General features: G+C 39.8%; 2 protein-coding genes across 3 annotated transcripts; both read right to left on the reverse strand.

Annotated features, from left to right (window-relative positions):
• Positions 1-2,558: 2,558 nt before the first annotated feature.
• arl4d (ADP-ribosylation factor-like 4D) lies at positions 2,559-5,012 on the reverse strand. Its single transcript, XM_020644970.3, has 2 exons — positions 4,854-5,012; positions 2,559-3,958 (listed from the first exon to the last, which is right to left on the reverse strand). The coding sequence occupies exon 2, from the start codon at positions 3,850-3,852 to the stop codon at positions 3,247-3,249; it is 606 nt and encodes a 201-aa protein (XP_020500626.1). The 5' UTR covers positions 3,853-3,958; positions 4,854-5,012; the 3' UTR covers positions 2,559-3,246.
• A 917-nt stretch (positions 5,013-5,929) lies between these two features.
• On the reverse strand, positions 5,930-12,492 carry tmem106a (transmembrane protein 106A). Of its 2 annotated transcripts, none has more exons than XM_020644965.3 (8): positions 12,367-12,492; positions 10,225-10,416; positions 9,916-9,979; positions 9,577-9,730; positions 8,520-8,660; positions 8,382-8,425; positions 8,231-8,284; positions 5,930-6,492 (listed from the first exon to the last, which is right to left on the reverse strand). In XM_020644965.3, exons 2-8 carry the CDS (start codon positions 10,388-10,390, stop codon positions 6,384-6,386), a joined length of 732 nt encoding a protein of 243 aa, XP_020500621.2. In that variant the 5' UTR covers positions 10,391-10,416; positions 12,367-12,492; the 3' UTR covers positions 5,930-6,383. The 2 variants fall into 2 exon arrangements, with proteins under 2 accessions (XP_020500621.2, XP_020500619.2); XM_020644963.3 differs by lacking the exon at positions 12,367-12,492 and adding an exon at positions 12,155-12,353.
• Positions 12,493-14,086: the final 1,594 nt, after the last annotated feature.

Raw genomic sequence — 14,086 nt, forward strand, 5'->3', positions numbered from 1 at the left:
TCATACTGTCAGCACCTGTCCTCAGATGTAGCCCACCATCTTTTACACCTCCTCTGATATATATTTCTTCACATGCCCACTTTAAGTGTCTCGGCTTCAGAAGAAGAAGAAAAAAAAAGAAACAGCCACATCATGATGCTAATTTATTCAGAGACCAGCTGCTGTGTCAAGATGATTCTGCAAAAGATAACCTTGAGAAGTTTTTAATGAGCTCACCGTGGTTGGAAAAACAGGGACGCTGAGGTCGCGGTGGTCAAGACGTGTGTGCGTGCGTGTTTCTTGCATGCAATGTGTTCGCGTTGGTCTCCTTTTCTGATCATATGTGAATGTATTAATGTCTGCGGCTGTCTTTCAGAAATGTAAAACGTTGAGCAAGAGGGCCTCTGAGTAGGTAACAAGTCATTATCTCTTCATGTCAGGGGAATTGAATACACGGCACACACACACACGCACACACACTAAATGGTATGCAGGTCAACAATGTGTGACCTGTAGATCCGACCTCGTTTGCTTGTTGCATCAGATCCTCTTTGAGCTGCAACTTAAAAGATTTTTGAAAAGTATGTGGGTTAAAACACGCCACACATAGGTTTAAATTGCTTCTGCAGGTCACAAAATGTTGCAGCAGGCAAATAATACTTACTTAACACACATTCAATTCTATGTTGAATACATGGGTCAAAGTTTTTCTAGATGCAATATTCTCAAAAACACCAAAGTGGCACAAAAGTAAGGTGAAAATCAAAGGCAGATTTTGTTCTGTTTTAGGCAACGTTAACTCTATTTCAGCTGCAAAAACACACAGAGGGGTATAATTCCCTTTGGAAAACAACACACCCTCAGGTAAGACTGTAATTATCTTGGGTCATAAAATATATAAACGTGACTGCAAACTGCTGTCATCATGACTTATTACTGAACCACGCTATTCCACTCATTAAAATAATATTTTTTATTGGGTTTTTTTTCTCTCTGTGTTGAAGTCAGTGTGTGAGAGGCTCAGCGAAGCAGAACATGTGCTGGTGATGGCCTCAGGTGGCTCAATCCCACATGTTCACACCACAGGACTAAACCCCCCACCTCCCCTCACCTCTGAACCACCTCACTGCTAACTGATGCAATTACAGTGTCGGCAGCTGGAGGACTAGGAGGCTGGAAGCAGAGTGAATGGATTGTGTTGGTCTCAGTGGGGGGAGTGTGTGTGTGTGTGTGTGTGTGTTGGGAGGGTCTCTCTGACAGCCTAATTTGCTGATTCAAGAGGAGGAGGGTCGAAGCTCCAGACGTCTACGTTTAGATGCGAGTCATTTTATAAGCAACAAATTTGCGCTTCCTTACGTCCCAATACTTGTAGCTCAATGTTTGGTCTCCACCAACTGTTAATGAATACATTTGGCTCTTTCACTTTTAAATGCTCCTACAGCTGGTCACTGACTTTGTCTCTCTGCAGATTTTTAAGCTGTGTTTTCAATCATCTTGAGGGTTTTTGAGATTGTTCTACAGACAATAGCAGCCGCCTGCTGTGGAGAAGACAATGAAGGCCAAAACAAAAAGTGAACAGCTAAAAGACACTAAAATTCTCCTTTGGGAAAATGTTGAGTCATGCAATACACCTTTGTAGGTTGGCCACATCAAACCATTATTTGATAGAAGAATATTGATTATAGAAGCTTTGAGCATACAATGTGAGGCGATTTGCCTCGATATTTTGAAATCACACAAATTTAAATCGCTCATTTTCCATCATTTACTTCAGTTAAGCCATGAATATGCATGTATGGGTAAAGACAAGAGTCAGATATCCACGCGACTAAATCTGATGCAAGATAACAGATTTCTGCCTCCTTATATTCTAATAGTTTTAGCGTCCTTTGTTGGTCTCTCCACCAAATCCTGAGGCAAATATCTGTCTCTTTAGATTCTAAATTCTCCAGCGTCCAGCAGCTAGTTGCTAACTTTTTGTGTCTATAGGGGCATGACATGCTGTGTTGTTTTTAGGCTATTTCACCAAAAAACAACTTTCACTTGCAGCTGACACAAATTCACAGCGACAAGAGCTACTAAAAAGACGCAAGAAAACCAAAACATTGAGCTAAAAAACCCTAAAGTAAACTGTAGAGACGTTGATAACTGTTGTGGATTTGACAATAAAAACCATATAGCTCTTTGCTAATATGATAATATGAACATTTCGATTACAGCTGCTTTAACGAGAACAATATAAATGGCCAACAGGGTAACCCGTGCACAGTTTATATACATTCTGAGGTGTGCACGGTTGCAGGAACATACCATGAAAGAGAAATCAAAAATCGGTGGCACACTGAAAATAACTTTTCTGTATTTTATTGTGAAAGAACCTGAAGAAGTTGCAGGTGAAACGTGCTGTTCGCTCACAACAAAATACAAGAAAAGTTTTCACATTTTCCGTGTGCCATGGATATTTGATGATTTTTTATAGTACAATGTAAATGTTTTAGATTATTTTGCTTGATAATATGATAAACCTCACCCGTTGTAGGATTCCTCGGTTCAATGAACTGCAAAGAAAGCAAAGGGGGTGTTCTGTACAGTGCGTAGATTTATTAAGTCTTCAGTGTTACAAAAAATGTACAATTTGTATATAAACAGTTTTATTAAGAATCGCTGACACTGAGCCTCTGTGGCTATGAAGGGAATGCACTTAGGATTTCTGATTCCATTGTGAAGAAAATTAAAAATAATTTGTGCTTCTTCATCACCACTGAACTCTCTTTCATTTCACAAGATTTCAAAACAAGAATCTTCTTTTCTCTCCGATGCTAACACAAAGAGTAGAATAAATATTTAGGGGAAGAATTTGTGGGACAAAAAATGTCCGAACATTTCTATATGATATGTGTCTCGTCTACACGCCTGCCGTATGGATGCAAAAGTGTTTGTAATTACTACAGTTAACAAGCAAACGTCTTGTTAGAATCCTTCTTTAAATCAAGTTTTAGAAAAGCACTTAGTGAGGACTAACTGCGACCAAGTTTCCCTTTTAAATCTATAAGTTGAGCTTTCAAAGGTCAGCTGCACCATTGTAGAACAAAGAATAAGTCAATACTGCTTCGGTTGTTATGAGCCAATCCATTTCTCCGACCCCGAGGCCGTTTGTGGTTCTTGTTTTTGTTGGCACAAATCGCTCTCCCGTTAAAAGCGACCATTAAAAAGTGTCTCGTGGATAAAATCTCCTCAACTTAACGTTCTCAGCGTGAGCAACAGAGTTCATCTCTTCCTGCTCCGGTTGTGCTTCACTATCTTCTTCCGCTTCAGGATCATGTCGTACAGTTTCTCCAGGCCCGGCTGGAGTCCCTGACCGTCCACGGCGCTGCAGCTCTGCACGTGGCGCAGCGTGCACGTGCTCAGCTCGTGCACGGCGAGCAGCTTCTCCACCTCGCCGACGGACAAGGCCGAGTCCAGGTCCTGCTTGTTGGCCAGCACCAGCACGGGGACGCCCTGGTTCTCGGAGGTGCGGGTGATCTTGTGGAGCTCCACTTTGGCCTCCTCCATGCGCTCCAGCTCCGTCGAGTCCACCACGAAGACCATCCCGTCCGTGCGGCGGGTGTACGACTTCCACAGGGGCCGCAGCTTCTCCTGACCGCCCACGTCCCACACCTGGAAGTTGATCGCCCGGGACGCCCCCACGGCCACTTTGATCTTCTCCGTGTTGAAGCCCTTCGTCGGGATCGTGTTCACAAACTCCTTCAGCTTCAGCCGGTAGAGCAGCGAGGTCTTCCCGGACGAGTCGAGCCCGATGACGACCACGTGAAGGCACTGGAAGCTTGGCAGGAACGACGTGTTGGGTGCCATGTCGGTCAGCTGGTTCCCCATGGTGGCAAGCCAGCAAATTCACACCTACTTAGGGGGAGGTGACGGATTCCTGGTTTAATCCTCTTTCAGTATTCTGGCATTTGCTCCCTGTCCTCGGTGACCTTATCTAAAACAAACACACACGTAGTTAGCATTTAATGAGAACACAATGGCGGCTGAAGGAATGTATTCGCTATCTTAATGCCATTTAGATTACAGAGACCACAAAGAGAAGATAATAATTATCAGCGGGAGTGATGTCATCCCTGTCCTGAGATTTAAACAATGCGTGCATACTTTATTAACTTCTCTAATACATTATTTACACAAATCAATATAATGCCCTTTGTTTGTCGGTGACACATCACACAGAACAACAACAGTTAATTGGACGGCCGAGGTTATCCAGATCCCCCCCGATCCCTCCGATCCTCTTAAGACAGCTAAACCTGAAGGGCTTTTCCTGGGGGCAGATTGATTTCATTGCAGTGGATGGGTGATATGTATTCACTGCTGTGTATGAGGACTGCAGCAGCAGGACTAATCCGGTTGTTGTTGACATCCAGATACCCATCAAAACAGCTGCTTTTTGGACACTGTACGTTTACAGAAAGATATGAATTATTCACTACAGAGCCCAAAACGTCATTTATTTTTAATTAAAGCAACGATTTTTTTTTTGTTCAGAGGCAAACTGCACAGTCACGTTTGAGAATATTTGTTTTCATAACTTGATTTTATTTGACTATATTCTTTTGCAGATGAGGCACCTCAGTTTTCTTATTCTCCTGCACATTGACTTTAAATTGCAGGTTATTTCTATGATGTTTTAAGAGTGCAAATAAATTAAATTCCTTTAAAAAAAATCTCCTCCAGAGTGCTTTAAAAGGTTACTTCCTTAATATAAGGCACTCATAGAGACATGCGTCCTCTGTAGTTTAATGACAGCTTGTTCGGGATGAATTCGCCAAATTTTAAAAGACTTTCCTCTTGCGTACATAATAACAAATAAACGTGCGTACCTTTTTAAATGTGCGGCGATGAAACATTATCCACAAGAAATAAACACATCCATGGTAGTTGACTTGGTAAACAAAACGGTCCTCGTCCCAGGTCGGTCACATCCACTCTGGTCCTGCTCTCCAGCAGCACTGAGTGTGTGTGAGGAGCCCCGGACAGCAGCAGCCAGCTAGAGCCCAGGTGACGTCACAACCCACCTGGACTGCAACTCCGCGCCCTCTGCCGGTGGAAGGACGAACTGCAACACATGCGGTTGCACAGAGAAAACCCAGTTTGTTGCGAATAATATCACACCTGTACCTCACTATTAACATTAATATGATTGACTTTAAACGTCAGTAGGATTTCTACTTGAATTCTTCTAAAATATTTTTTAACTTTTTCCTCAAAAGTAAGCTATGCCATGCAAATAAAGTGTTTGTTGTGCAAAATATCCCCATTATTCTTAATATTATATTAATATTCTTTTTTTCTCTAACTTGAGTGCATGTTTCGTTGTAAAAATGAGGATGTGTGAAAGTTGTGCCCTTAAGAAGTGTTTTGGTGTTTTTATTGTAAATGTCATAAAGGCTCTATTGTATTATAAAGTCATGATTTCTGCACCACAACCTTGACAACTACACGTGCAGTACATTCTTTCTAGATAAGCACAGCCATTCTCTTGTAATGGCTTTTAGTAAGAGTTTTCACTTGGCAAAGAAATGTACTCAACCAAATTTGGCACCAGTACTTCACCTTGAAGCATGGGCGGTTCTAAGCAGGGGCCAACAGGGGCCAGTGCTCCTGTAACACTGAGTTTGGTCCCCCCTGTGGCCACCCCTCCAAAAGGAAGTTTTGCCCCCAGAGTAAAAGTGGTCTAGAACCGCCACTGCCTTGAAGTGCAAAGCGTTGACTAGCTGAGATGTCAATCAGGAAAGCATTAGCTCCACCCTGTGTCCACTCTCAAGAACTTCAGGACCTGGAGGAAATTTCGAGTTTTGTTGACAGTTAATTCTAAACATGTATCTATGAAGTGTCTTGAAATGTGGCAGCAAACTCGTTTTAAGTAAAGTGAATAAAGACCATAACATACAGACACCAACATGCTACAGTTTTAATGGAGTGCAAATTTTCAAAAGACAAGATCATCGGCTTCAAATTAAAAAAAAAGATATTTATAAAAAAATCGGTCACCCGGACAAAAAAGTAAACAGCCTTAAAAACATTTTAGAAGCAGCAGAATTTCCAACAAAAAGTTACACTTTTTACTTCTTCAATTCAAGAACTGTGCACTTATACTTTCTAAAAACCACATTGTTTTTAATACAGATTGACTGTATGTCAAACAAAGAAAACATTCATGAAGTAAAAGTGTCTGTATTCTTTAATCACATCCTTGTAGTGATTGATTTAAGTCTTACAGTATGCTAAAACAACATACAGAAAAAGATACCTGTCACAGTATTTATCATTAGCTCACTCACGTCTCTTACAGACGGGATCGTGGTGCAATGCAGGCGGAATATTCATCACTTTTTTTCATTTCCATTTCATCATGTCACAGGATGCGGGATTGTGGAATTGGTGCCACAGTCAATATACTCGAAGGTGTCTAGAGACAGCTGCTCCGTGTGCGACAGATAAGAAATGTTCATTGTCATTCTGTGGAGAGGAAAAAAAAAAACAAGAAACATTATTGGAGGCTGTTGGAGCGTCTGCTGCGGCGTCTTTGTCTGATGTTTTTAAGCAGCTCTTATCACAGTCCTGGAGCTCCACAGTGTGCTGCAGTCACTGAGTTTTGTTTTCCTGGCCTGCTTAACATATTCTCATCAGCCTGACTCTTTTATTGTTTAAACACACATATTGGTTCAATACAACTGAGAACAGTGAAGATCCTAGCTCTCCACTGAGGGGCCCATAAAAACAATTGGGGGGCCTCTCAGACCAGCAGTCATCCCCATTTAGTCTGCCAGTTTCCTGACGCTTACTCCTCTTCCTCTTTTTCAATAAATGGAAAAATTCCTCTTAGTTTTTATTTGTTGACTTTCATTGACAAACGTTTCACAGCAATAATAATGCATGCGACGCTTAGCAGGGCAACAAGACTGAGTGCATTGCAAAATGTGCACATTTTGGGCCCCTGCTTTGGATTTAAGGCCCTGACACACCAAGCACACCAAGACTGTGGCATCGACTAACAACGCCTTTTTTTGCCAAAAAGTTGCACTTGAACACACCGCAAAGACTACAGCCGACGGAAAACCACCATATACGTTCTGCGCTATATTGGTTCAATACAACTGAAAACAGTGGCGATAGATCGAGAGTCTGTTGGGGCCCTGGGCCAAAAATCAGTTGGGGGGGCCCCTCAAACCAGCATTTTCAATAAATAGAAAAATTCCTCTTGACTTTCATTGACAAACTTTACACAGCAATAATAATGCATGCGACGCTTAGCAGGGCAACAAGACTGAGTGCTGTCAGATAAGAAGGACCCCCTTAGGGAGGTTTCCTACTGTCATTGAAAATGTGCACATTTTGGGCCCCTGCTTTGGTTTAAAGGCCCTGACACACCAAGCAGACGGCAAAGAACTAGTTGCGACGAAGGCTGACTGTGGTCTGTGGCGTCATATAACAGCACCTTTTTTTTGGGTCAAAAAGTTGCACTTGAACACACCGCAAACACTACAACCGACAGCCAACCACCACTGGGGCCGCAATTAGTTGCCTGTCTTTCCTGTTGACAAGCTACACCTCTGACTGAGAAAGCTCAGATAACCCAAATGTACACTGCTTGACTGATAACAGACACAGTATTTGTCACGCTGTCATTTGTTCTTTTCAAGATTTAGTGACGACCAAAAGAGAGAAAAAGGCAGAGAGAATATTTAACACAGTGAGAAAAGACCTTAGCATTAGCACGTGTGGTTGTTTTTAGTTCACATATGATTACATATCAGGTAATATATTCATAAGATGATTATATATTTTTTCCAGCTTGTTCTGCTGCCCCCAAGTGGTAAAAAAAAGGAATTGATGCAGATTATTGACTATTTGCAGATTGCAGTATCGGATTACTGTTGATTGCAAAGTGTGGTTTGCAATTAAAAGAGCAGACTAATGTGGCGCTGGTGGGCTAGTGGTTGGTGTGCACGCCCCATGTACCGAGGCGGAGGTCCACCAAGCAGGCGGCCCAGGTTCGAATCTGACCTGTGGCTGCTTTCTTGCATGTCATTCCCCAATCAATCTCTCTTTCCTCGATATCTGACTCTTTTTTCTAAGAACATGTTAGATTGAAAGATATGACTTTAGAGGATAAGACTTTCAGCCCCTCTCTACACAAAGTGATGCATTCAGGTCTCTGTAAGTTTGAGATGTTCAGACTGAGATGGATACTTACTGCAGCTCCAGAAACAACGTGTGAATATGGATCGAGGTCGACTTGCAGTAATCGCTGAAAGATGAGAAGCCGTTAGTGAGTGGACATCGACACATGAAAATAGAAAAAGACACTTTGAAGAGCTTTCTGAAAATGAAAAGTGTAAACTTACTACAATCCTGTATCAGAGATAGTCAGCTCATTCTTAATGATGTACTGCAAATGTTCAAAAAAAAAAGAGAGAGAGGGGTAAGATATGAAAAGAGAAGGGCAGAGCATTCTGTTGTGATTGATTTTGTGCAAGACTCACCGATTTCTGTGAGCGGGACGGTATGGAGGTCATGTTACTTATCTTGGTCTTGCCCACCACCACTTCGGAAATGAGACACTGGATGTCGAACTCAACGATCTGAACCGGGACAAAGTTCTCGTTGGTGATGTTGATGAGGTTCTAGGAGAAGAAGAAACACACACAGCTTGTCAGGGGAAAAGAAAAACTCTCCTTCCAAAAAAGAGGAAAACGAGGTATAGACTGAGAGCAGGCGACTCTGGGGCCCACATGCAGACATCAGAAAAAGGGCTACTGAGACAAGCACATGGCGCTGTTCTCCTCGGCTGGCTCTGATGATCACCGGTTACTACCTCTGATGGAGGCACAGAGGTGGGATCACGTCATCCCCTCATTCTGACATTCACATTGAAGGAAAGACGTTTCAGTGGAGTAAATATCACGCCTCGAACTGTTTAGGGTGCATGATGATAACATCTGTCTCTCCATACTGTAATCTGTTCTGCACATGTTAAATTTACAAATTATCCCTGCACTCATGTTCACTTCATTTGTCTGTCTACTCGCCGTTATATTGTATAGTTTCTGATTATAATATGTCTACACTCATACACTTCAACTTATGTCAATACTGTCCATTTACTACTCTGTTTTTGCACATTTACATTTAATCTTTCATATTTAATCTTCCTATTTAAGACTAGTAATGCTAACTTAAATCCTGGTTGTATATATTCACATTCTTAGTTTTGATATTTTTAGTACTTATTTAATTTGTATTTAATATTATATTGTGTTTAGATTTGATAACATTGTGTTTTTTACTCATATTGTGTGTTGGATAACCTGCTGCTGTAACGCCACAATTTCCCAGTTTGGGATCAATATAGTAATTCTATTCTATTCTATTCTATTTATGCTGTAGTAGGTTGTATGAAACAAGGAGCTTTCAACTGAGTAAGAAACTAAAAAGGAACATCTCTTTTTTTTCTTTTTTTCCCAGTGAAGTGATTTTTTCTATATACAACGTAGAGATTCCCATGTAACTGGCTCTGCTCTTATCGCTGCTGTTACTCACCGTGACCTCCATTTGAATCGTGCCTGGGTTGAAGTAGACCATGACGGACAGCACCGACACGGGCGTCACGGTGACACTCCGGGGGAAGAGGAAGTAGAGGATCAGACAGGAGAGCAAGAGACACACCAGCATGGAGGTGCAAACGTACAGCTTTCTGCAAAAACAAACATAAAAAACATGCTAAATGACATGAAACATGGTGCAAACATTAGAAATCCTGTGCAACATGTACTCAGGGTAATGCTTCATTCAAAGAGCAGTTTGTTCTATGATGTGATTACAGAGCGTTCAGGGAATATTTCTAAATGTAAAAAAATGACAAATAAATTCATCTCTTACGTGCGTCTGGGTTTCAGCCTGACATCATTACATGGGATTACAGCAACTAGCTGGTCGGCATGGCCTGTTGAAAAGAAAAAAAATAGAGATGGAAGTTAATTATTATCACTAAAATGATGTGAAAGTGGATCAATTTATTTGTGTCTGTCGATTTGACTCAGTAAAATGAACGTTTTTAGAGACAAAAAACTGTAAACTTCACCGAGCTGTTTTTGGTTATTTTTGCATTTAACAACCTCAAAAATCTGTAAAACAAGAACCTAGAATAAACAAAATCATGAAAAAACATTTTGATGGAAGAAAACCGACCTCTGGGTATTCGCCCGGTGCCGCGACAGGTTGGACAGGTGTCAGCTGATGAGTTCCCGCTCATGGTGCCGTACGGAGGAAAGTGCTTCAGTGTTCTCGCCCTCTCTGACCCATTTTTAAGATCAGCTCCCTCCGCGTGATTGTTGCTATTTCCCAATGATACCATGGCACTTTAGAGAGAAAAAGTCAAGTCTGAAATAGAGAGAGAGAGAGAGAGAGAGAGAGAGAAACCAAAATGGATGAAATCTCCACCTTAAAAATCCAAAGCTTCACCTGTGACTAACAGACGGTGTGTGTGGCTTCGTGCAGCAGAACGTCAGCCTCCCTCACAAACCTTTGAACGGCCAATAAAAGCTCGATTTTAGACGTCATGTGAGAAAACGAGCAGAGTCCACAGAGTGGGAGTGACAGCCCCGTGTTCCATTACTTTATTGCAGTTTGGCAACTTAGTAAAAAACCCTGTGATACTGTACCATGTTTTTCTGATGACTGCTTCATTTCAGATAGAAAGAGAGAAGTGATGCATATATTTGGGTTCATGGTTTGATTCAGTTAAGGAACCAAAAGCATGCAGATTCAGCAGAAATGAATGGTTTGTGTCCAAATCACAGCTTTTGGAGAAAGTGATGATGGGAACTTCAAGTTTGATGCAATAAGTCTTGTGACGCCCATAAATAAAAAATGTGATTATGTATGTGTGTGTTTGGAGGGGAGGAGGGCGGGGGGCAAAAAAAACAAAACCCATCATTTTTTTTTTACAATAAAAACACATGAGACATTTGAGATAGTGATGACCATGACTAAAACTATTATCAGAGAACCTTCAGTGGAAAGCTATTTCCTGGTATTCCTGGCACAATTTATCCGATCAAAGTTTCCTTCTTAACACAGTTGGCAAACAGGTTTTCATTTAAAACACCAGACAAAATCATTTAAAAAAAATTCAAGCAATTAAAAAAATTGCAAAGCCACAGATAGTCGTAATATACAAAGAAGCATCGTATGGTATACTGAACTTAAAATCAGGATATTCCTCTTTAAAGACTAAATTCAGTTATTCTACATTAAAGTTGCAGGTATAGGATAAGAATCACTTAGGCCTACTTTTACAATGAGTACAGGAAAATATTGTACTCAGTGCCTTAATCTTAAAGCTGCAGTATCTACCAGTTTGCAGATAAATATTCAACTAAAATAAATCAAATTTTTAAATCAGATTTTGAATTGTGAATAGTTAATCCTAAAATGATCTGTTCTCGACAACATGATGTAAAATGACACATTACAAGTGATCCAATATTAACATTATTGGATAGAAAATACCCTTGTTCTCTATGAGTAGGTCTACTTTAATTAAAAAACATTAAGAAGGTTTTATTTTGATGATAAGACAAAAGACATTAACAGGAAAATATGACGCAGCCTTTTTTTGTCAAGCAGTTTGTCAAGCAGTACAGTACTTCCTTTGCCAAGGATACTTTGATACGTCCTGGTTATTCTGCACATCATTTGGGGATGTAAACAGGTTTTTATTGCTGCATTTTTGGACAATAACAATAACATGAAAACGCACATTAAGAGTACAATTCTACTGTACCCAGTTTGCTCTTTCTCCTTTTGCACTGTTTCTATCTTTTATTGAGACTACACAAACGCTCTTCTGTCCTTATCAATAAATCATAAATAAATAAATAAAAATACATTTTGCTTTACACAGATTTATGTATTGCAGATATCAAATATAACGAAAATTGTAGCCCTTACATACACCTATGTAGGCTACTTCCGTATTCCCCGAGCTTGTTTACATTGTCGGTGTTTCACTTGCTGTTTTAGGCTTCACGGTCAAATATAGCACAACACACTAACAAACATGTGGGGCAGAAAAATGACTCCTGCATTACTCCAGATGTAAGAAATGAGCTCTTACCTCCCAGCACGACTCGAGTCAAAAGTCAAAAAATCACCCAGTGTGAAAATGAAACTGCGTCACTAGTGGTTTGTCATGTTTAAAATGCTGAAGAGCTTCTTAAAGACTTCAGAGTCTGAAAAAACAAAACCGAGTGGGAGGATCACTTCCGTCTTCACAGTTCACTTTGGGCTGTCTGCAGCCACAGATCACATGCGAGGGGTTTTGATTACCTTTTCTGGATTGATGCAGCGTGACGACTGTCCATGGTTAAATCAGACGTTTATACAATCTCAAATATTTAAAGGTACATTTCGCAATATATCTAATATAGGCTACCATGGCCTGATTAACCTCTTTTGTGGCCACAGGGGCAAATAATTCTATAAGGGCCCCTTTTGGCCCCCTCGCTTCACTGTAGGCCTACCTGTGAAGAGTGTGTGTACCTTCCACTTTTAGACAATTGTTAAGTCTTCCCTTTGACAAAAGAACTAATAAAATACAAAAATTGTTTTGTTTTTTTAAACTTCCTTTATTGCTTTTATATATTAACAAAATTTCCATTTAGTAATGTCCATACAGAATGTGTGTTTTGTTTTTTTTAATTGGGTTTTTATGGACTGATTAAACCTATGTTATATATCACAATTTTTGTAACTCCTGTTCCCATTGTAACAATTAAGGAGTTGTATTTTTCAGAGATAACAAGTTAATTTCTCGAGATCTCAAATAAAGAACTGAAGTGATTGCTTCGGATAAAAATTGGTCTAATTTAAATCTAACTTTGTGTACCACAGAGTTGCATTTGAATGTCTGTCTAAGGAGCAAATACGTCTAATCTTATTCTAATGTTAAATAATGTACTAACTGATTACAGTTTTGTATTATGAGTTTGTATATGAATATCTGAGCAGAAGTAAAATAATAAAGTATAAGGAGTAGAAGTGCACAAGGTTCCAGAAAACTGAAACCTTTAAATAAAATACAAGCATCTCAAATTATACAAAAGTTAGCGACTTGAGTAAATGTTGAGACTTAATTTCCACCAGAAACTAGCTGAAATTGAATTTCCTCACATGAAAACCTTCAGTGTAATTTTTGACATCAAATATCTAATTAAAACAAATCATCATGATCATGAATCATGTGCGAGCCTCGTGGTGAAGTAAAAATATTAATTGAATTAGCAGCAAAGCAGAATAAGACTGAGATGTTAAAGACACAAATTTACAAAAAGCAGGAGAAATAATTAAATGAGAAATAAATTTGGGATTATGTGATCGGAACAACACAATCGTAAAGTTAGTTTAGTGTCAAGACAATCAGATATAAAACAGGCTCTCTCTATGAATAAAAAATGACACCTGCCAACAAAACTAAACTCAAATTAACATATTTAAATAGATTTAATGTTTCTGCAACCCAGGCTTACTGTTTCCAAGTTTCCCGCCTTTTTGCTAACACAAGCTAACCGGCTGCTAGCAAGAGGAAGAAAAATAACGAGCTAACACCTTCAAACATCACTTTTAAACTTTGAACCATAAAAACTAATTCATTAACATATTGTATCAGATTAGATTATATTTTAAAATTTAAGACAGAACCAGGCTAGTTGTTTCCATTTCCTGCCTCTGTGCTAACATACGCTAACCGGCTGCTAACAACAGGAGGAAAAAACAAACAGCAAAAACTCTTTTAAACATGACTAAAGCTCACTATGACTAAAGGTCATTATAAACACACTGAATCACATTAAAGTTTTATGTAATTTTTTTTTTTAAACCAAGCTAACAAATCACCCTTTTTCATTCTGTGCTTAGCTAAGCTAACCGGCTGTGGCACTAGCTTCACATATTCCAAACAGAGTTAAAAGGGATTTAAATCTAATGAACTCTCTGCAAGAGAATATATAAATATATTTTCCCAGAGTGTCATCCCCTTTGCTTTTTAAAA

This window comes from Labrus bergylta, chromosome 21, assembly GCF_963930695.1.
Source record: "Labrus bergylta chromosome 21, fLabBer1.1, whole genome shotgun sequence".
NCBI lineage: Eukaryota > Metazoa > Chordata > Actinopteri > Labriformes > Labridae > Labrus > Labrus bergylta.